Here is a 23,702-nt window from a genome sequence, read left to right on the forward strand (position 1 = left end):
GTATTATTTACTCTGAGCGACCTTAGCCTTTAAATTCGGGCAATGCCGAATAAGCTTTATGCCCTCGAGTATTATTTACTCGGAGTGGCCTTAGCCTTTAAATTCGGACAATGCCAAATAAGTTTTATGCCCTCGAGTATTATTAACTCGGAACGACCTTAGCCTTTAAATTCGGGCAATGCCAAATAAGCTTTATGCCCTCGAGTATTATTAACTCAGAACGACCTTAGCCTTTAAATTCGGGCAATGCCAAATAAGCTTTATGCCCTCGAGTATTATTAACTCGGAACAGACTTAGCCTTTAAATTCAGGCAATGCCAAGTAAGCTTTATGCCATCGAGTATTATTAATTCGGAACGGACTTAGCCTTTAAATTCGGGCAATGGCAAATAAGCTTTATGCCATCGGGGTGTGAAGCAACGGTGGTCTCAATAAATACCGGTTAAGTTCTTCCAAGGCACGTGTGCATTCCGGGGTCCATGCGAAATTGTTTTTCTTTTTCAGCAATGAGAAAAATCGATGACCCTTATCGGAGGACCTCGAGATGAATCGCCTCAGGGCGGCGATGCGCCCGGTTAGTCTTTGCACGACCTTCAAATTGTCCACTATCGTGATATCTTCGATAGCTTTGATCTTGTCAGGGTTGATCTCGATTTCTCGGTTGGATACCATGAACCCGAGAAAATTTACCTGACCCGACTCCGAATGCGTATTTTTTCGGATTCAGCTTCATGTTGTACTTTTTTAATATACTGAAGATTTCTTGAAAATGCTTTAAAAGGTCCACTGCTCGCAGGGATTTAACCAACATATCGTCAATGTAAACTTCCATCGATTTTTTTATTTGTTCTTCAAACATCCGATTTACTAGGCGTTGGTATGTGGCACCGGCATTTTTAATCCAAACGGCATTACATTATAATAGTATGTGCCATTTTTAGTGATGAAGGAGGTTTTTTCCTGATCACCCGGGTCCATCCTTATATGGTTGTACCCGAAATAGGCATCGAGAAAACTGAGGATCTCATGGTCGGTCGTGGCATCGATCATACGATCGATATTGGGAAAAGGAAAAGAGTATTTGGGGAATGCCTTATTCAAATCTTTGTAATCTACATACATTTTTAGTTTATTCCCCTTTTTAGGGACTACCACTACGTTTGCTAACCAATCCGGGTATCTAACCTCTCGAATGGACCCTATTTTTAGGAGTTTAGATACCTCGTCCTTGATGAAAGCATGTTTGACCTCGGACTGGGGCCTCCTCTTCTGCTTCATCGGACTAATTTTCGGGTCCATGCTTTGTCTGTGAGTGGTTATTTCTGGTGGGATCCCTGTCATATCAAGATGGGACAAAGTAAAACAATCTATGTTAACTATAAGAAATTGAATAAAAAAAATTTTGAACTCGAGAGTTAATCTCGTACCCAGGTATACCTTCCGATCGGGCAAATGCTCGATTAATACAACCTGCTTCAGCTCTTCGACCGTTGATTTGGTTGCGTCAGAGTCATCGGGATTATAAAAGATTGGGTAACCCCGTAATCATAGTCTTCTTAAGTCTTTTTCTTATCCGATCGGATCGTCACTGGAATCGGTAATTGCCATATGGCTTTTGATCGGTGCCAGAATTCGGTTCCTTCGGTGTTGCGAGCGTTGATATCGGAATTACTTCTTTGATGTCAAACATCTCTTTAGTGGCTGGTTGTTCCCTATAGATTGCCTTGATCCCCCCTGGGATTGGGAATTTTAACACTTGGAGAAGAGTTGAGGGTATTGCTCTAATGTTGTGGATCCATGGCCTTCCGAGAAAGGCGTTGTACCTCATATCCCTTTCGGTTACATAAAACTTGGCTTCTCGTACGATTTCGACGATGTTGACCGGTAACATTATCTCCCCTTTGGTGGTTTCACATGCCATGTTGAACCCGTTTATGACTCGGACTGCTGGCATGATCCTGTCCTGTAGAGCGAGCTGTTCTACGACCTTCGGCCAAATAATATTGGTCGAGCTACCTGGATCAATTAACAAATGTTTGATTCTAGTTTTATTTATGAGTACAAATATTACTAGTGCGTCATTGTGAGGTTGTATGATCCCTTTTGTGTCATTGTCGTTGAAGGATAAGGCTCCTTCAGGTATGTAGTCTCGAGTTTGTTTCTCCCTGGTGACGGAGATTCTGGTGCGTTTCAACATTGGCCCTTGTGGTATGTCAACTCCACCGATGATCATATTTATGACGTGTTAAGGTTCGGTATCTTCTTGTCCTGTTGGTTTGTTAGAATTCTTGTTTCTAAAGTGGCTCTTGGCTTGATCGCTAAAAAATTCTCGAAGGTGCCAATTGTTGAATAAACGGACTACTTCTTCCCTCAGCTGTCGATAATCTTCCGTTCTATGACCGTGAGTGCTATGATATTTGCATATCTGGTTAGGATCCCTTTGAGCTGGATCGGATTGTAGAGGTCGGGGCCATTTGGTATCACTGATGCGCCCGATAGCAGATACGATGGCGGCAGCATTGACATTAAAGCTGTACTCTGATAGCCTTGGTGCTTCTTTAGGCCTAATGGTCCCGTCGAAGCCATTTTTGGTCATGAGCCCCCGATTTCTTCGACCTCGATCACTTCTCCTATAGTTCCTCACGGGGTTCTGCCCCAACCCACTGCTCCTTTGATCTCCATTATAGGGCCGATATCGATTCCCGTTTGATCCTGGTTCACGATCGATGTCGCTTTTGGGTCTATCAAGAGTCCTGGCATGATATATAGATTTCAAAGGTGCACCAAGTTGATCATCTCCGACTCTTATTTTTGATTGATACCGATTGTGTACATCGGTCTATGTAACGGTAGGGTATTCTATCAGGCTTTGCTTTAATTGCTTCGAAGTCACCGAGCTTCGAATATTGAGTCCCTCAGTGAAATCCTGAACATCCTAATCATCAGTGACTGGCGGCATATCCATTTGTTCCATTTGAAAACGGGACACAAACTCTCTGAACTTCTCGTTATCCTTCTGTTTGACTTTGAAAAGGTCTGATTTCCTAGTATTGACCTTGATGGCACCGGCATGTACTTTTACGAAAGAGTCTGCAAGCATAACAAATGAGTCAATAGAATTATGAGGTAAGTTATGATACCATATCATGACTCCCTTCGACAGAGTCTCCCCAAATTTTTTCAGCAAAACAAATTCGATTTCGTCGTCTTCTAAGTCATTCCCTTTGATGGCACATGTATAAGAGGTCACATGCTCGTTTGGATCGGTTGTTCCATTGTACTTAGGTATTTCGGGCACGCAAAATTTCTTGAGGATCGGTTTTGGGGCCGCACTCAGGGGAAAAGGTTTTTGCACGAACTTCTTGGAATCCAGTCCCTTTAATATCGGGGGTGCTCCTGGGATTTGATCTACCCTAGAATTATAGGTTTCGACCCTTTTATCGTTCGCTTCGATCCTCTTTTTCCCTGACTTTATCCTCTTTGTCAGCTTCTCGAACATTTTTATAATTTCGGGGTTAGTCCCCGATTCTTATTCATTCGACCTTTCCACGGCCGGTTCCGTTCTGCGGGTGACTTCTTTGGGTGGACTGGGTTCAACGCTGCTCGGTGCCTGGGTTTGACTTTACAACTGAGCTATCGCCATTTGTTGAGCTTGTAGCATTTCGAAGATTATGCGTAGACTAATCCCGTCTTCTTCAATATTCTGTGTGTTTCGAGCTGCAGATCGAGCTCCACCACAGACGCTATTTTCAGGGTCGGTCCGCAAATTCGCATCGATGGCCACATGTGAATTTACATCGATTGGATCTGCAGTCTGAATCCCAATGATATCAGCGGGTGGCCCTGCATTAACGGGCGCCATATTTTTATTCTCACCTTGATGACCAGCCTCGTTGTCGATATGTAGAGGTGCCAATTGAGAGTTTGTCATTCCTGAGATCAAAGATACTTCAAATAGCAAGTGTAAAGTAGTGTGTGTTATGAAGATTTGTATCAAATAACCACTATTATCCTCAACCCCACGGTGGGCGCCAAACTATTTACCCAAAAAATCAGATAACAATTGAATTTATACGCGATTTTAAGAATACGTGATATAATTTGATACAAAGCGAGAAATCAAATTTAATATGGAAGAATAAGTAGATAAATAAATATAAACCATGCAAATTGAACAACTTAAGCCTCCCAAGGTTAATTTTCTTCGAATTTAGATGTGATATTATTGAAACTAGAATAATATGAACAAAGCTTGAAAAATGGTATCTTGTACTCTTAAGTATGTTACAATGTGTCCTAGACTTACTTCATTCCTTTCTTATATATACAAGGAGAAAAACCTTTAAGATATTATTTTATAGGAAACTATGTAGACTGTTGGCTCCCTTTTTGACTTAATCCTGTAATTTTTGCCATAATGATTGGTGAGTGGCGAGAATCACAGATACTTATCGTGTGAGTTAGCAAAGCTTTTCTTCGAGGTCGTTAGAAGCGGGGTCGGTCGTACCCTCGATAAATTTGAGGGCAAATCAGATGATCTTGTTCGAACTTCGATTCTCGATATCGAGCTTAGTCATATTTGTAACTTCAATTTCTTACGCAGGTGCCGAGCCTCGATCTATTGTTCCAGATGCCTCGATCAAGCATAGAGTCCGGTTCTACCCATATACAACAATACCTTTACATTTTTTTACATTGTAACTTTGGAAGACAAAGAATCAAACAATCAAGACTGAATAATGAAAATAATTAAACTTACAAAATAGATGTAATAAAAATGATCATCTGATCCGTGGAAGATGAGAAACAAATAATTAAGACTAATTAAGATAATTAAACTTACAAATTCAGCCTACAAAACTCATGAAATATAATAATCATCTCTCCCTTTTTTTGCTCTAAGGATAAAATCGTCACTTAATGTTTAAAGGATATTTTGGTAAAACAACTTCACCTAAAAGTCTTCACGCTTATAATATAGTATAGGCCAAATACCTAGACATCCCCTTAAACTTGACTCTAGTTTTTATTTTAACACCTTAACTAAAGCTTGTACCTATCAAACACTTCAACGTCATATAAATTATGCCTATTGAACACGTCTAATGATGTGGCAAAAAGAGTGTGTCTCACCTCTCTTTAGACGTGTGAAGTAATACCATAATCATTTTTTTTCTTTTGTTTTATTTAAGAAAAGCATAGTTTTACATTCTTCTTCCTCCTCCTCTCCGAGCCACCATCCCCTTTATCATTTCCTCACACCGACCAGAAAACTCCTTCACGCCACAAAAAATACTATAAAATTCAGCAGCGACGACTACAGATTAAATGCCCATTTCAGTAGTTTTAATAAAAAAAATAAACTGCACCGTGAAATTCATTAGTTAAATTGTGAGCAGATGGCCTGAGACAGTCAAAATGAATTGCACCGTAAATCCCGAGACAACAGTGGTGGCAGCAGTTGCAGTCGCCTCTTGATGGTGGTATTTTTTGCTCGAACTTTGCGGCTTCTTTTTTGGAGAAATTTTACTTTAATTGATGTCTTCTTCCTCTTGAAATTCGTTCAATAGATTGGATCTCGGATTCTTTAGACGCCATGTTTGAATGCTTGGAAGTTTCTTTTAGATTGAAGTTTTAGGAATATTAGATTAACAGTATGATCATTTTGCTTCTCGGTTTAACTGGAGAAGATAGTGTCCATGGCGGCTATTGGTGGAAGGTAATAGAACCGTGGAGAAATGCGGAGAAGACGATGGAATTGTTGGGGGAATTTATGTATAAAATAAATCTTTTTTGTTTTCAAAACTTCTTTTTGACTATTTGGGCCCAAATGCCACGTGTCTCCCTCTTATTTGTCATTTTGCTAAGTCATTCATGTGTGAAGTACACACACCTTATTGTTTTTACTGATTATGAGTAAAGTGTTTAATAGATCCACTTTATATAATATTAAAGTATTCAATAGAAAAAACGCTAAGTTAAAGTGTCAAAATGAAAATTGGAGCAAAGTTTAAGGGATTGTACACATATTTGGCCTATAGTATATGATATATCTTTTACACTATAACATGTGAGATTCATCTTTATTTTCAAATTTCAAAGGTTTGTTTTAGTATTTGGTTAAAGTTAAAAATGTGTAGTTGAAGTTGAAAGAAAGTATTTGAAAGTTAAAATTGAGTTTGAATATAAATTTCATTTGAACAAAAATTTACAATTTTATGATGAAATCCATAAAATAGTTCACTTGACATATTCACTCAAATCTTATTTCAAATTCAAATCTTTATTTCAAGTTAAATAATAAAAACATATAAAAACTTTAATTTGCATTTAATGTCTCATTATTTTTCAATGATTTTAAAAGTTCTATGCACTTATGAAGAAAAAATATCTACACTATCAAATTATTTACATAGATTACATAATATTTATATAACCATTATTAATAATAATTTGTTAAAAACAATAACTAACTTACTTATTTTTGCATTAATATATTAAAAATATTTACCCAATCATATAATTTATAAAGTAAGTATATAAAATATATTAGGATAAACATTAATTATTAACAAATTTAAAATGGTAATTAATCTAATTCTTTGACCAGTATCGTAGCATGTTAAATGCTTTAAAGAACCCTTTTTGGCAGTGAGGACACACTTACAAAAGTGGACATTTGGGTCACTGAAACAAAATTTCTCTCTCTCTCTCTCCGCCGCAGCTGCCGTGTGCCACCGCCCGTCACCATCTCGCCGGCCAATTTCCCGGTCAGGTTCAATTTTTTTATTTGTGCTTCAATGCTTTGCAATTCTTGAGAATTAAAAGGGAAAAATCACACACACACACACACACACATATATATAAACTGGCTGCTTGTTTCTACGAATAAAGTTTTCATTTTATGTTTCACGTTTTTTTTTTTTTTGGGAGTTTAGTTCTGTTTTGGGGATTTTCTTGGTGAGTGTTTGGATTTGGTTTTGGGAGTATTGATATTAAGATTCTTGTGGAACAAAAATTGTTTTGTGTTTTGATTCATTAAAAAATGATATGGGTAAGAAGAAAAAACAATTGATTTTCTATAGAATCAATTTTTTTTGGTGACCTGGTTATATGCATTACAATTTTTGCTACGTACTTGAGCTAAATTTCGAGTTGAAATTTTAGGTAGAGAAATGAAAAATGTTTGAACTTAATAATAATTATAGTATGTTTTATTATCATGAAGTGATACACTTCGTATTAGAAGATTTAACTCCCAGTATTACTATTGGGAGAAGTAGTTTCCCAGTTTCCCTTGTTGAAGTTTAATGGGAACTTGAATTGCTCCTCTTTTTGTATCTTTAACTCAAGATGATGATCAAATTCTTGAAATTGATTACCAAAATAAACAGGTTTAGTTATAAGAGCAACTTGTGATGTGTGGGTTAGGCGCTCGTCCAGGAGCGGATGCAACATAGGAGTGTCGAGTTCAACTGAACCCAGTACGTTCGACGAGGAACATAAATTTATGTGTAAAGATTCACTAAAATTACAAAAACTAGTAGATATGAACTCATAACTTTAAAAATACAATGAGCTCGATGCTAAGAATATTGGAAGTTGAACCCATAAAGTCCAAATCTTAAATCTGCCTCGGCGCACGTCACTGATTCAAACCTTGCCGTAGACTAAAGTCAGATATTTAAGTGGTGAAGGATAGAGGGGCCGACTCATTATCCATCAAGTTTCTGACCGTGCACCATTGGCCCTCGGGGGTTTCTTCTTATCAAAAAAAGGAAAAAAAGAAAGAAAAGAATCTGATACTTGATTAGCACACCTTTCCTTCTACTTGCATTGAAAACTCTTTCCATTTGCTGTTAGCTTCATATCTGCTTGAGCAAATTCTGAGTCTATTGCTGATTCTGCATTAGGTTAACCAAAGTCACACCTGTTGTGTTGCTTCTCAGATCCCAAAGATGACAAAGGAAACGGCAATGTCATCTACTACTGTTTCAATTTTCGGAAAAGAGATCAATATAGAAGGTGAATCTCTCAATAAGTAGGATGGTAAAACGCTTGTTCCTTTATTATTTACCCCTAAATGATTCATCTATTATTTTTCAGTTCGTGAAGAAAAAATCTATTCAGAAGGTGAATCTATCAACAAGTTGGACGATGATGCGCTCATTCAGATTCTTTGTTGGTTACCCCTAAAAGATGCAGCAAGAACAAGTGTTCTCTCACGTAGATGGAGGTACTTATGGCGCAGTTCACTCATGCCACCATTGAATCCGTTGTAAATTTCCATCAAGGATTGAATGCAAGTACCCCCGACTCATAAAGTAAGTATTCTTGCGTGAATTTTCTAGTCCTTTTGTCCTAAGCCTTGTCCTGATTCTATGGACTATTATATATATTTTGCCCATCAAGAACCAAGTTAAAAGCTTGTTTTACAACTCTGATTGGGATACAAATTCTTCCATTCAAGAAGTGCTTTTATTTGATTTATTATTTCTTGATCTTACTGGTTTAGATGATAACGAGGAAGAAGTTGAAAACCTTTTATCAAATTTGCAATATCTTGAACATTTATGCATAAGTGATATGTCTCTGAAGATTTAAAAGCACACAACTCATTTCTGAAGTCCTTGGTGCTCCCCCTTTAAAGTGAATTGTGATACTGTGATCCAAGTGAATCGTCTTTTACATTCATTGAATTACCCTGTGATATTCAATTTCCAAGCATTCCATTGTCAAGTTAGTCTTCTAATATGTATAGTGGTTTCAAGCCTCGCTCTCAACTCGTCTTGCAGTGATTATGATTGAGCTTGATTTACTCAACGATGCAATTAATTACTAGTAGACCTTCTATCGTTCTTGATTAGGGCATTTCCTGCAGTTTTCCAGAAAGGAAAATAAACTGAGAAAAAAACATCGCGTAACATTTTAAAGCATTGCATTACAGCTTTTCTTGTTTTTTTTTAACCTATATGTATCAATTGTCAAGATGATTTAACCTATGGGAGCCAGCCTTTTGACGTGGTCATCTGAAATTATTTTTTTACCCTTTTGCATTGCAGTGAATTTTGTGACAGACGAGTATAGAACAAATGCTGTGAAGATCATATATAAAGATGAAGAAAATCAAAGAGAAGGCAGAGAAGCTAGCAAAGTTACCTCTATTTTCAATGTTATAGACTTACAAAAGTTTGGAGCAGCACAGTGTTAGACTTTTTACCGTGCATAACGTGTCATTGGGTTTAAAACTGTAATCAAAGCATTCATTCATTTTGGAGATATGTTTAGCAAAAAACAGTGAAATGCATATTTGCTATCCCTTAGTCCTAGTTGAATAAATGTGCAAAAACATAAACATATTTGTCAACAATAACAACATATAATCCCACAAGTGGGGTAGATGGTGGGGTGGACACATACCTTAGCAAAGATAATGTTTTCTATAGATCCTTGCCACAAAAGGAAGAAGAAAATAAAGGAATATAAGAAACAACATTAGTACAAAAATTGATGAATAAGGAAATACTAGAATAATAATAATAGCATTGATAAGGAGAAGAGGGAGCACATAACAATAAAAGAGAGAGAAATACGCTCGACTACTTACCAACATCCATGGCCTCCTATCTAAGTTCCTTTTAAGGTAGAGGAACGTCTAAGAGAAAGATAAAGAAAACATAAAGATCTAGTGAAAATTTAAAACCCAGTACCTTAGTAAAGATACTGTTTTCTATAGAAAAGGAAGAAGAAAATAAAGGAATATAAGAAACAACATTAGTACAAAAATTGATGATTAAGGATATAATAATAATAATAATAATAATAATAATAATAATAATAATAATAATAATAATAGCACTGATACGGAGAAGAGGGAGCACATAACATGCTATAAACTAGAACCACACTCCATCACAGAAGATAGAGAAACCGCTCGACTACTTACTAACGTACATGCCCTCCTATCTAAGTCCCTTTTTAAGGTAGAGGAACGTCTAAGAGAAAGATAAAGAAAACATTAGTTTATATCAGTGAACGGCCTTATCAGTGAGTTACTACTCAATTCTCACTAAATTCGAATTTCATAAATTCATGAAACATTACTGTTATCTGCTTCCCTGTTCTCTACTATTGTAGGGCAAGTAATTGGTTTGATATAAACACCGATACTTTCAAGATAATGAATATGAGTTGTGCCATGAAATCCACCAAAAGATGCATCTGTTCCAAACTTGAAATCAAACTCAATATCACAACTTTCATGGCTTCCAAAAGGTCCATAAGTAGCTTTGTTTGTACCAAATGTGATTGATGTCACATAAGTAGCAGGTTGAATAACTATAGGACGAAAATCCACATAGTAACCACGTATCCAAGTGAGAAACTCGGAGGGATAATCAAGTTTAATCTGCAATAAAAAAATCATGAGTTTAAGTTATATACACTGACGATATAAAAATATGTATACAATCAGGTCACTTACGAGGCTATGACATGTATTTGAAAAAAAAATCTAGATTTTCGCTTTTCCTTAACTTATCCGTTTGGATTTTAGAAACTTTCAAAAAATGAAAACTTATTTTTTTTAGAGGAGACTTTAAATTTAAAAAACTAAACCAAAATTTACGAAAATAAAAACAGTTAAAAATGTAGATTTCCACCAAACAATTGCACTTTCACACAATATTTTCTAAGAATCTTTTCACACAATACTTCGGAAAAATGTCTTCTGTCATACGAAACACATCAAATTCTCAAATTGTAGTTGTGAGACATATTAATGTGTAAAATTTTCAGAAATAGGTTCAGGAAATATTTGATATAGGGCAGCCTGTGCATAAGACATCCAACATAGGATCCCGAAAAGGGCCGTACATAAGAGATGTGATGTAGATATCATCTGACTTGCTTTCACGACTCAAAATTCGTGAAAATATAAGAAAAGAAAATACAACAACAAGAACAACCCAGTGTAATTTCATTAGTGGGGTCTGAAAAGGATAATGTGTACGCAAATCTTAGCCCTACCGTGTGTTAGAGAGGCCATTTCCGGTAAACCCTCGGTTCCCTCTCTCCAAAAACTCACCGCATTTCTCTTGGATGACTCGAACTCACAACCTCTTCATATAAAAATTGAGAACATATAAAATATAATAATAAACTTAAAAACTCACTGTATCAAATCTTAAGCCTCCATCACCACCATGTTTATTGGACAAGACAAAGGATCCATTTTTGATGTACAGAAACTGAATGAAGTTCACTCTTCTACCATGAGATATAAAAATCTTGGCAACTTTATCTTCCTCATCATCCCATATTTCACCATTCAATCCAATAAATGGGCAAACCTTAATCATGATTATGATTTCTTATGTTTAATTAGTGGTAGAAAATATTGTTTGTGGAAGGGAAAGATAAAATATATGTTCAAAGAACCTTGTGTATTTATATTGTTAATATAAAGTATATGTATTGATATTGTAAAAAAGTGTTTTTAACATGCTATGACTTTTGGGAACTTTTCAAATTTTAAATGTCACTTTTCAAATTTGAAATACTACCCACTTTCCTCGGCAATAGAAAAAGGAAAACTAAGGTGGAAAAAAGGAGGACAAAAAGTAAATGAGGACCCCTTTGTCAATAAAAATCAAAAATTTGTTTGTCCATCAAGAAAATGAGTTTTTAAAAATTTTCAAAAATTTGTTTTTCCAATCACAAGATTTCAATATTTTTTAGTGCATGTTCAAATATAATTTTAAATTTTAAATATTATTTTTTTTCAAAAATTATAATTTTTATGTTCAAACGCCTACTAAAAAACATTTAAACAAAGAAAGAAAGAAAGAAATAAATAAAGGTAGCAATTCTGATTATACTTGTACATATTTTCCTTGGTAAATAATATACTTTACTTACAAAAAACAAAAAGGTAGCAATGCTAATCACCAGCTATTATACCAAAGATATTGCAATATTTTGTATTTATTGCTTTTATTGTGATCCTGATTTCCTATCAATCAAGAATTCTAATTTGTATATTCTCTTTTCTATTTTGAGCCCTTTGCTCCTCTAATCTTGTATATACAACTACTGTGATGAAAAATACAAAAAGATATTGTAAAGTTAAATTAGATTAGATTAATTTAATATTATAAAATTAAAATTTAGATATTCAAAAATTATACATAAAATACTATAATTTGCAATTCTTCTCGTATCAATATGGTAAAAAAAAAATATTGATCAAAGTTCATATATTTGAATCTCGAGAAGTCAGACGTGACAAGTATTTTGCGACGGAGAAATAATGCTAAAAGAAGCTTTGTAGTTTATTCTGAATTAGAAACATAAAAATAATTGCACAATAAGGGGTCACTATTCTGTATCTCAACAACAGAAAAGAATATCAAGTAATAACTATTGTACATTATTCTAACCTGCGAAGGAATGTTTTTATAATAAACAACATTAAACATTTCTTCATAAAAAGGAAAAGAACTAATTCACCTCGTTGAAGTAAATTCCAAATCTCAAATTCACGTTCAAGAAAGGCATAAATTAATGGAAAAAAGTAGTATAATAAGGTCCTTGGTAAACCTAAAGATTAATTCACAACTTAATTGTCTTTCTTTGGTTATTTTTTTGGGGCCAAGAAAATTATTTCTCTTCAGTAAATTACTTCTGTAAAAGGCATATATATAATATGGCATTCAAAATTGAAACTGTGGCAAATAGTAAATTGAAAGGAGCAAAATGGGATGATGTTGATCAAGGTGATATTGCAATGATTTTCATTTCCTATGGAAGAACAATTAGTCATCTCCAATTTTTATATATCAAAGATGGAAACTTTTCTTTATCAGGCAGACGTGGTGATCTTATCGAACATCTGGAAATGGTAAGTTCCATTTTTATATTTTGTTTTATGAATTTTTAAAGAAAAACTCGTTTTTACGCTCAGACTTCTCTATAAGAGTCATCTTATATAACAATACGTCAATATAACAGTCGGATTTTGCTTTGAAATTATTTTTTCATATTATGTTATAATATATGTTTTATATAACAATACTTAACTGTAACACCCAAAAAATATCAAAACAACGAGGTTATTATAAAGAGATTTGATTGTATATAATTGTAAACTAGATAACCACTAATATCAAGTAACAACAATTATGATGTTGAAGGCATATCTAGACATTTTTTAGTGTACATTTGAAGAATATATTGTATTATTGTTGATAATACCCTCTTGAATTTCAACATCTATTAAAATCTCTACTATCCACAATCACAAGTCACCATCTATATTAGATTTAAATTGACACTAAAAAAAATTGGACTATTGTATTTTATGATTTCATTATCTATGTTTGGGTCGTAAAAACTCCTAAATAAGTACACAACTTATGAATCAAAGTCATTTTGGTAAACGAATCAAGTTTTTCTAGAAAAATTAGGAGACTCTTCATAAAAGATATACATAATTCTACTTCTGCCAGTAAGGAAGCGACATGATCAATGAGGATTTATATAAGAGATCCTGATTTCCTTGAGGTCAAGGCATAATTGTTAGTGTCTCGACTCTCGAGAGGAGAAAGATGATTTTACTTTACTACCGTAACACGTCTGGTCCCGTTTATCTTGTCATGTCAACATTTCTTATCTTTAACATTTTTTTTCAAAAAATTTGCAGATCAAGCTAGATTATCCCTCTGAATTTCTGATTGGAGTAAATGGTAGGCATGGACTTGGGGCAAATGGAACAGATAGAGTTTTGAAATTCATCACATTTGTGACCAACAAAAACTCATATGGACCTTTTCCAAAAAATAAACCTAATTATATGGGAAGCGAAGATACAGAATTCAACATAAATGTTGGAAATTATGGTTGGCTCAATGGATTTCATGGCACAATTTGTAATGGTCTACTTGAAAGCTTTGGAGTTTACATCAATCCAATCTCAATTAGCAAAGACATTGATTATGATAAAATAGATGTAATTGATTGCTAAGTGTACAAATTGTAAAAATATCTACTAGTTTCAATCTCAAAGCAACACATGTACTCATAATAATATGAATAATATAAAGATTTGTCAAGGTTCATTGAGAAAAGAATCAGATGTCTCGGGTCAAAACTCTAAAAGGAGAAAATCTCTCGATAGAGAGGCACTTTAATCCCTAAGTAGACTTAGTGGCGTAAATGCAAATTAGTTGAGTCAGTGAATTTCAAGTATTGGATACCCAAAGCAAACTGGTAAAGTTAAAGTTATTGCCATGTGACCAGAAGGTCACGGGTTTGAGCCGTAAAAATAACCTCTTGTAGGATAAGGATGCGTACGATAGATCTTTATAGTCCGACCCTTCCCCGAACCCCACTCATAGCGGGAACTTAACGCATCGAGCTGCCCTTTGGATATCTAAAGCAAACAAAATATACATTTGATGGTAATAAGATTTTTTCTTTCTTTTTTGATTTGAAGCTTTACCAAGATTTATTTCTCAAATTTAGAAACCTTGAATAAAACCTTGAAGAAAGACTTGCTCATGTGCCTACCTATAACTTACATGTAAACTAATGAACAACTTCAAACTTCAACAAAACCAAGTGAAGTAATTTAAAACTAAGCAAGCCCCTAATTCAGGACAGAAAAAGGTAAGAATAACACCCAAAAATAAGACCAGAAAATAATTAAAAAAAATAGCAACACAAAAGGGAAGATTAGGGGAACAACTATTCAATCTTCTGCATTTGGACTAGAAAAAAAAAATCAATTGAACCATACACCATCCCACTTTTGGATAATTTATAGACAACATCAAATTGCAAGGCAAAAGGAGGATCCTACAAGTATGTCTATCTTACAGCAGTAATTTAGCCGAAATCGTGCACCAAACAAGTTGCAACACATTAAGGCCACGGACGAAATCAAGCAGACCGCCTACGAAATTATTTACAACTTTTTAATCCTGGAAGTGTTCTCACATCAAAGTAGTTGCCACTCATCTTCAGGTCTACCACCATCCGATTCACCTGGGCCCACAGCATCGAAGGAATCCAGTTCCGGAACCCCAGAATTACTAGTCACCCTGTCGTTATACTCAACTGCTGTTGGGGAGCTACGGGTTTCAGTTATAGTAAACAATGGAGCACCATTTGATTGATCCACTAACTTAGATGCTCGTATACAGAAATCATCAAAATCACCTACAGAAAAGTATACAGAAGTTAGGGGTCAAGAAGCGACTCATCTTAGCCATGGTAAAACAAGTGCAACGATTTCTGGAACAATTGGAGAAACACGCAGACGTACTTTTATCTCTACAATAAAATCCAATTGCCAAGGATGGATCAATTGAATCCAGAGGGAAATGCCTTAGAGTACTGCAATCGAAGTCAAAAGCTTATAATGTGATTAAAACTAGAAATGGAAATATCAGATGAGAAACTAGAATGAGTATTAGCTTACTTGCAGTGATAAGATGAAGTATCAATATCTAACTTGTCCGTTTTAATATCAACAACCTGCACATCAGACATATAATGAGAACGTTACAGCGGACATCCAGTGAACAACCTGCTCATCAGACAGATAAATCCACAAAAACTTCAAATATTAAAATCACCGGACAAACAAGATTACAAGCACCATAAAGACAGTTAACAAGTAAAATAGGTAGGAAAGCAGAAGAGCCAATCAAGAAAATACTCGTCTAATAGAGATGCGATTCCTTACCCGTCCCACTCGCCGCAAAAAAAAAAAAAAACTAAATGGGAAAGCTCATACAGGGACCAATTAATTTTTTTGATTTGCATTTTTGGTGTTGCCGGAAAGTGAAACTAGAGGAGTCTGATGGATCAAAACCACTGAAATGAATATGCTGGAACATTTTAGAAATCCACCGAAAATAATGTCCCAAACCGAAATTTATGAAATTACATAGAAGGTTCTCCAAAAGGGGAAATTGACTAGCAAAGCTGTTCACAGCCATTGCAGATGACGATTAATCAACCGCACTAGCATTTCAGATGACGATAATCAAATATTGATCTTGGTTAATGCGGAGATGTTGAGGCAGCAGAAAATGGAACTTTGGGGGAAAAAACCCATGATGTCAAGAACCTAGGACGTGGAGGACAGAAAGATGTAATTTGGTGATTGTTTGTTATATAGCAGCTCTCCTGCTCCAGCATTAAGGCTAATATTTTAACCTGTAGAAGATTCTAAGAAAGTCCTCTAAAGCAGCGAGGATCTGTTAGAGAATATTCCACTCAAAACCGCATAGAAGTTTTTTCCAAGTAGGAGTCAAGAAAAGCTTTAAAAGAACGGTATGCTTTCAGGTTTCAGCAAACAGTAAGATCTCTTAAATCAACTTTAAAAAGCCGAATGATATTTTTCATTTGAGTGCTTCTTATACTATCCCATACTGAGTGCTGCTGTTTTCGAATGTATTGGATGACATCTTTCCTAATACAAAAAACGAAGGATTCTGGGCAAAAGCCGACCTATAATGCTAGCTAGAAAACCATATCTCCTTCATTAAATCCACCAATTTTCTCTACACTAGTGAATTAAATGGAAAAAACTTCAAATCTTAATAAGCATAAAAAAGGTAACAAAGACCAAACAATCATGACATTCTTGATGGTGGTAATTATTACTCCATAGATTGTTGAAGTCGTCAGCCAGCACGGAGATAAGCTGATTTCCATCTATAACATTTAAACATGAAAAGTTTGATTTTGAGGATCGTCTCTTTATCCTAGATTTTAAGTAGTAATAAATTATAGAAATTCCAACTAGAATATGTGAAATGGCATAAATACGATAAAAAGGAAAGAAACAATTACTGGCTGAACTTCATGTGGATCAAGATAAAAGGCTTGATCATCTTGCACGCCGACAATGTAAGTCGAGGCTCCAGGTCTGCCACCTAGGATCCCAAGGCTTTGAGGAAAACTGAATGTAGCTGCCAGTAAAGGAAGATACCTAACGTAGAAGAAGATAATGGAGATTCAGTAAAGAGAATGCTCCGGTTTTTATAGTAGAAACAGTAAATCGTCCGTCAAATATCAATGCAGTTTACAATTTTAATTTCCGTTAGATATGGCCTTCTCGCAGTGCCTGACGTGCCATAAATCAACATGGAAATAAAGAAAACACGAGATAGCCATAACGTGTTTTGTGCGAGTACAGACATCAAAGACCAATCTATATTCCATTTTCAATAAGGAAATATATTTTGCAAATGTTACTTCTTAAACCACCAGATGACAACTTACTTTTGCAAATAAATCTAGCTGCTAACTGTACTTTCCTGAATTGAGTAGTATTATGAATATCGACATTTAGGATCACGGAAACAAGTGTGAACGCCTTGTTTGCCAAGTCAAATTTAATGGTCACAAAAATATATGCCCTACTACTAACTCATGGAATTCTCATCACCTTGTCCACGGTGATAAGCATAAACGTCGAATGATCTACTACTAATCATGTAAATTCAATTAAATGAGTGTATAGGCCAGTAGCCAGGAAATCTTTGAGCTATGATAAATATAAGAAAGATCATAAATAAACCATTAGGAAAAAAAGAAATCATGGCTAATCAAACATCAATTGAGCATCTAAGCCTCAATCTCAAATTAGTTAGGGTCAACTTATGGGTCATTAGCACGCATTCCACCTTATACAGTGAAGAGGACTCATCAACCTATCGCAACTCTTCTTATTTTTCCGGACTTGGGGCTGGCTATACTTTCTGAAGCAGCCATGATTTATAGTCACTTAGAATATGGAATTTCTCATGCTGTCGTTAATTTGTTAATTACAAGTATCTTTCAGCTAGTTTATAGCGCAAGAAAAGGAAAGATTATATCTGGTAGTGCCATTCTTCTATTTCATGTTCTTACTTCAAGAGGACAACCCGAAAGTGTTGCATGGCAGGAAACATTAGTATGAGACCTTGAATCACATACGATATCGTGTCCATCTTGTATCCGCACTTGTTCCATTGAAATAATAGTTAGATCAAGCTATGTGATTAGATAGTCTTCAAAAGAGTTTGTGGTATTTTTATTAGTCTTGTTTTTGAGATTATGAAGCATGATCCAGAAATTTATTTATTTTATTATTATGTTTATGTGTGTTCCTTATGTTAGTGTTTACTGGGGTTTTTTACACTACTAATCAAGGTATCTACCATGGCTCCTCTTAAAGAAGATGTTGGTTTCCCCAAGAAAAGTCTTCTGGCCTAGAAAAGAAGATGCCTGATTCCCCCAAGACAAGTCTTTTGCAACAAATGCTAAAAACTCGTCCAAGGTTAATGAGATCTAAATCCTAAATGGTATGAGTGGCTCTTCATTCCGTAAAATAATGAAAAACTATAGACACTTTAGACACTCATTCCGTAAAATAAAGATCTTTACTAGCACTTTCCCTTTGCGAAGTAGTCGTTATAGCCACGAAGTATCAGTTACCTCTGCAACAGTTTCGATTAATGAAATAAAGCAAAACCGGCAATGAAATAGTAATTATAGAACTAAAGTGCTTACAGATCCCCAACAAAGCACCACTTGTTTTACGACACAAACAAATTATCATTCAACCACAATCTTCTTTTACTTGGCAAATTCTTTTAAGTTATTTATGACGGTAATTGAGAGAGATATACTAGATAATAAATAGGCAAGAGTTTTGCATCATACAACACTACCAGTGCAGATAAATAAAAATAAGAGAAATGAAAGGAAACCTTGAATTGATTTTGTCAAGTCCAAGAACCAACGGAACTAAGAAAAGAACAGGTATCCAGTCAACTTCGCCGTTTGACAAGTCAGAACAATGCCTGACAATGTCCTCAACACAGAGCACGGGCGCTCCGCCTCTTTCTCCATCTTCATCCCCAGATACAACATAGAAAGACATGAGAGAAGACATGTCAGCATTCCCCGTTTCTTCTCTCTTGCTGCGTGCTAATGTTTCCCAAGTGCGACACATTGCATATGGGCCCACCCATGATCCAGGAGAAAGGCCATATGTCTTCCCGGCTTGAAGGAGGTTGTGGATAGAGCAAGCTGACTCCTCCGAATCGCCAAAAAGGTGCAATATATCAACATACTTTTGGTCATGCGGCTGCACAACGAGATAACATGATAAATTCTCATGCTAAAACAATATATGTATGAGATGAGAACCTGATCTTTTTCTTTTCTTTTTTCTTATACATAAGAGATAGGAGATGAGAACCTGATTGTGAAATATCGTGGTTTTAAATTGGAAATTGAGCATTTTAACAACTGAAAGTACTGCAGTGTTTTGACTTTCGAGTACCTTGTCCAAAGATTTTCTCCAAGATCTTCCTAATCGATGAAGAAGTAGAGCCTATAAATACAGGAATCATCAACATCACTACAGCAGATAGAGTAAGCATTGGAAATTCAAAAGAAAAAAAAACAAGAGATAAAAATGGCCGCCCGGTGCATGAAGCATCCCACATTCCGCAAGGTACGTGGAAGGGCCACACTCCAAAGGGTGTGATGCTACCACAAACTTTAGTGGTTGATACCACGGGTCGAACGCATGATCTATAGGTCACACGAACACAACTTTACCGTTGCTTCAAGGCTCCCTTCAAAAAGGGCAGCATGGTTCGCTAAGCTCCTGCTATGCGCGGGGTACGGGGAAGGGACACCACACCGGGTCTTATGTACGGCTACGCTGCCTTGCCTTGCATTTTTCAACAGGCTAGTGGTCACACAGCGGCAACTTTTACCATTGCGCCAAAGCAAGATTATAAAGATTTTAGCTAACTTAAAGCAAGAAAGACAAGGAATTTTGCCAGTGTAATAAACCTGAGCAACAAGCATCTGACTGCTCCTAAGCATGCAACCCCAATTAACATCACTGGTATACTTAGAATCTCCAATAGGAGGAAACCCTGCAATTACATTCAACCAGATAACCAAAATTCACAATCTTTAACACACCAAATCAACTTCTAATCAGATCAAACACAACAAGAGTAAAAAAAAAAAAGATTAAAACTTTAACTACCTTTTCGATATGTAACAAGAATCCTAGATGAGAAATCATCAACAAAAGCTGAAAAACCTTCACTTTGAGTTGGTTCAATTGATGGATCATCATCTTGAACAACTTTATAACAAACACCTAAAAGCCAAATATCACTTTTAGAACCATTGGGAATCCCAGTTTTATTAATCCCAAAAATCCTCCTCATTGAGCCACTATTCATCATTCTTTTCACAGCACTAGTCCAATTAATACCAATACCATTATAATACTTCTTTGAACTTAAGTCACCTTTTTTTAAACACCCTTTTGGCTCAGTATCAAATATTGAAAAAGGAGAAACCAAAAAACCAGACCAAACAGAAGTTTTTATGTTACTGCTTGGTCCTGGTTCTGGTTCTGAAGAAATTAAAGAACCAAGATTTTTTCTTGGGGAATCTGAATCAGAGGAACTTTTACTAATTTGGGTTTTTTTAGGCATCAAAGATTATATTTTTGATTCATGACACATGGTGCATATAGAGCTAAAACTTGGCAAAACTGGCAATTTTTGGCTGTTTTTGACAAGTTTGATGGTTTTAAGATTGAGAATTTTATCTGGGGTTTTGAGATTTGGAGAAAAAATTGTGACTTTATTGGATTTAGGATTTTACATGGTACGAATATATAGAATTGGCAAATTACTTGGCTATTTTTGAGAGATTTTTGGGGTTGTTGGGATTGAAATTTGAAGAAAAGATTGTGAGTTTATTGGATTTTGGGTGCCAATGATTGGGAATTTGGAGGAAATTTAGTGTGGTGAGGTCAAAACTTTGGAGAAGGTGGCGTTACGAAATAGTCTTGGATGAGGAAAGAACAAATTTGAGGAAAAGAAAAAAGTTATATATTAAAAATTTATATTCCAGAGAGGTATGCGTTGTAATTAATTTGTACATAGCGCTATAATATATGTACATTAGTGCAGTAAGAAGAAATTAAGATAAAATGATAAAAATAGTCCTTATGTTTGAGGGTAAGTTAAAAGTAGTCTCTTAAGTATGCACTAAGCAATTTTGATCCATTAAGTTTTCCATCTCCATCAAATATTTAACAAACTTTATTTGTTAGTTTTGATGAAAACTGTTTGGGGGGGAGGGGGGGGGGGGTTAAATTAGCTAGAACTATTTAGACGTACAATTTTTGAAATTTTTACTATTTTAGACCTATTTTTTAGCGTTTGGTGCAGCTTTTTGAGGTATAATTTTAGCTTTTTGGGTATTTAGTATAGTTTTTGTTTTGTATTTTATAGGATTCGATGAAACTTTTTTGGTGTTTAAGGTTGAATCATATTTTTTGTCAAATCGAACAATGAAAAAATTATTAAATCAGAAACCAAAAAAAACTATTTAGTGTTGAAATTGTCAAAAGTCTCACATCGGTGGATGATAATTTTGAATGAGAATTTCACCCTATAAAAGGAGGCCAAATGTTTAGGATTTACACACACCTCTCATTTGCCTTTTTATCTTCTTAAGGCATTTGTATCTTCTCTCTTTGGTATTATTTCACTTGTAATTTTGGAGTGGAATAAAATATTGATTGTGTCCGAGAAAGTAGACAAAATTGGCCGAACCTCGTAAATTCTGGTGTTCTTTTATTGTTGTCTTATTGTCTTGTTTATTATTTAGTGGTTGTCATAATTTTTAGTATAGTAGTTGTGACTCATTCACACTACATACATTTGGCTTCCGCAACAATTGGTATCAGAGCTAAGTTACTGTCTAAGTATGCTATGTGGTTGCAGCATAGTCTGATCTTCCACATCACAAAAGATCTATCTTGGTAACTGAGTCAAGGTTCTGTCTGAGTATGCTATGTGATTGCAGCTTAGTCTGATCTTCCACACCAGAAAGGAAATAATCTTGATTTGTGTCGTCAGCTACTAAATAATATTTATGTCAAAATGGAAGACAATAAACAAGAAGAATCTACATCAAGTGTCAATAATACGTCATCGTTGGCATCTTCGCTTATGACAAGAATTGTGTCAAATGTGAAATTTGCGGTAGAAATTTTTGACGGGTCAGGACATTTTGGGATGTGGCAAGGCGAGGTTCTAGATGTTCTTTTTCAACGAGGGCTAGATCTTGCCATTAAAGAAAAGAAGCCAGATGTTATTAGAGAAGAAGATTGGAAAATTATCAATCGTGTTGCTTGCGGTACCATTCGATCCTACCTTGCTAGAGAGCAGAAATATCCATACATAAAGGAAACTTCTGCAAGTAAATTATGAAAAGCACTGGAGGATAAATTTTTGAAGAAAAACAATCAAAATAAATTATACATGAAGAAGAGACTGTTTCGCTTCACCTATGTTCCTGGTACCACAATGAATGAATATATCACCAGTTTCAATAAGTTAGTCACAGATTTGCAAAATATGGATGCAATTTTTGATGATGGTGACTTGGCCTTGATGTTGTTAGGGTCACTTCCTAATGAGTACGAGCACCTTGAAACTACTCTACTCCATGAAAATGACGAAATTTCTCTCAGAGAAGTTTGTTCGGCTTTGTACAGCTATGAACAAAGAAAGGGAGAAAAACAGAAGGGCGGAAAAGGAGAAGCACTAATTGTGAGGGGTCGTCCTCAAAATCAAACGAGGACTAAGAAGGGAAGATCCAAGTCGAGATCTAGACCCAGCAAAGATGAATGTGTCTTTTGTCGAGAAAAGGAGCACTGGAAGAAAGACTGTCTGAAGTTGAAGAATAAGGCCAGACACAACAATGGAAAGGCCATTATGGATTCAAATGTAGCTGATTGTGATGATTCAGACTTCTCATTAGTTACAACAGAGTTATCAACATCATCAGACATATAGTTGATGGACTCGGCTTGTAACTATCATATGTGTCCTAACAAGGACTGATTCGTGAATTTTCAAGAAGGAGAATATGGAGTCATCCACACAGCGGATAACAGCCCTCTTACCTCATATGGCATTGGTTCAATAAGATTAAGGAGCCATGATGGAATAATCAGAACATTAACAGATGTTCGACATGTACCGGGTTTGAAGAAGAATCTCATCTCTGTGGGAGCCCTAGAATCAAAAGGGTTCAAAATCATTGCAGAAAATGGAGTGATGAGAATATGCTCCGGTGCACTAGTGGTAATGAAGGCCAATCGGAAGAACAATAACATGTACCGCTATCGTGGTAGTACAGTTATTGGGACAGCAACAGTGACATCCAGTGATGACAAAGAGGCAGAAGCAACCGGGCTATGGCACATGCGCTTGGGACATGCTGGAGGGAAATCCTTGAAAGCTTTATCTAATCAAGGATTGTTAAAAGGCGTAAAGACTTGCAACTTGGAGTTTTGCGAGCATTGTGTTAAAGGGAAACAGACAAGGGTTAAATTTGGTATAGCGATCCATAATACTAAAGGCATTTTGGATTATGTACACTCTGATGTTTGGGGTTCTTCCAAAACACATTCACTGGGTGGGAAGCACTATTTTGTAACCTTTGTTGATGATTTTTTCCGAAGAGTGTGGGTGTATACAATGAAGAGGAAAGATGAAGTGTTGGGAATTTTTCTCAAATGGAAGACGATGGTGGAGAATCAAACAGGCAGGAGGATCAAGTGTATTCGCACAGACAATGGAGGTGAA

At 35.6% G+C, this 23,702-nt stretch overlaps 3 protein-coding genes and 1 long non-coding RNA gene across 5 annotated transcripts; 2 read left to right on the forward strand and 2 right to left on the reverse strand.

Moving 5' to 3' along the window:
* Positions 1–6,637: 6,637 nt before the first annotated feature.
* Positions 6,638–9,316, forward strand: LOC104086349 (uncharacterized). Its single transcript, XR_684061.4, has 4 exons — positions 6,638–6,775; positions 7,914–8,025; positions 8,107–8,324; positions 9,063–9,316. It is a non-coding gene; the product is annotated as an uncharacterized lncRNA (long non-coding RNA).
* Positions 9,317–9,829: 513 nt separating this feature from the next.
* LOC104086350 (inactive protein RESTRICTED TEV MOVEMENT 1-like) lies at positions 9,830–11,452 on the reverse strand. Its single transcript, XM_009590599.4, has 2 exons — positions 11,175–11,452; positions 9,830–10,408 (listed from the first exon to the last, which is right to left on the reverse strand). The coding sequence occupies exons 1-2, from the start codon at positions 11,358–11,360 to the stop codon at positions 10,091–10,093; spliced, it is 504 nt and encodes a 167-aa protein (XP_009588894.1). The 5' UTR covers positions 11,361–11,452; the 3' UTR covers positions 9,830–10,090.
* Positions 11,453–12,615: 1,163 nt separating this feature from the next.
* Positions 12,616–14,129, forward strand: LOC104086351 (inactive protein RESTRICTED TEV MOVEMENT 1-like). The gene is made up of 2 exons (XM_009590600.4): positions 12,616–12,901; positions 13,703–14,129. Exons 1-2 carry the CDS (start codon positions 12,707–12,709, stop codon positions 14,021–14,023), a joined length of 516 nt encoding a protein of 171 aa, XP_009588895.1. The 5' UTR covers positions 12,616–12,706; the 3' UTR covers positions 14,024–14,129.
* A 604-nt stretch (positions 14,130–14,733) lies between these two features.
* On the reverse strand, positions 14,734–20,905 carry LOC104086352 (cysteine protease ATG4-like). 2 transcript variants are annotated; one of them, XM_009590602.4, is made up of 8 exons: positions 20,069–20,905; positions 19,867–19,952; positions 19,346–19,396; positions 18,768–19,147; positions 16,864–17,002; positions 15,482–15,537; positions 15,326–15,396; positions 14,734–15,219 (listed from the first exon to the last, which is right to left on the reverse strand). In XM_009590602.4, the coding sequence occupies exons 1-8, from the start codon at positions 20,526–20,528 to the stop codon at positions 14,999–15,001; spliced, it is 1,464 nt and encodes a 487-aa protein (XP_009588897.1). In that variant the 5' UTR covers positions 20,529–20,905; the 3' UTR covers positions 14,734–14,998. The 2 variants fall into 2 exon arrangements, with proteins under 2 accessions (XP_009588897.1, XP_009588896.1); XM_009590601.4 differs by having other exon boundaries at positions 19,262–19,396.
* Positions 20,906–23,702: the final 2,797 nt, after the last annotated feature.

The sequence above is a fragment of the Nicotiana tomentosiformis genome, chromosome 11 (assembly GCF_000390325.3).
Source record: "Nicotiana tomentosiformis chromosome 11, ASM39032v3, whole genome shotgun sequence".
In the NCBI taxonomy this organism is placed as follows: Eukaryota; Viridiplantae; Streptophyta; class Magnoliopsida; order Solanales; family Solanaceae; genus Nicotiana; species Nicotiana tomentosiformis.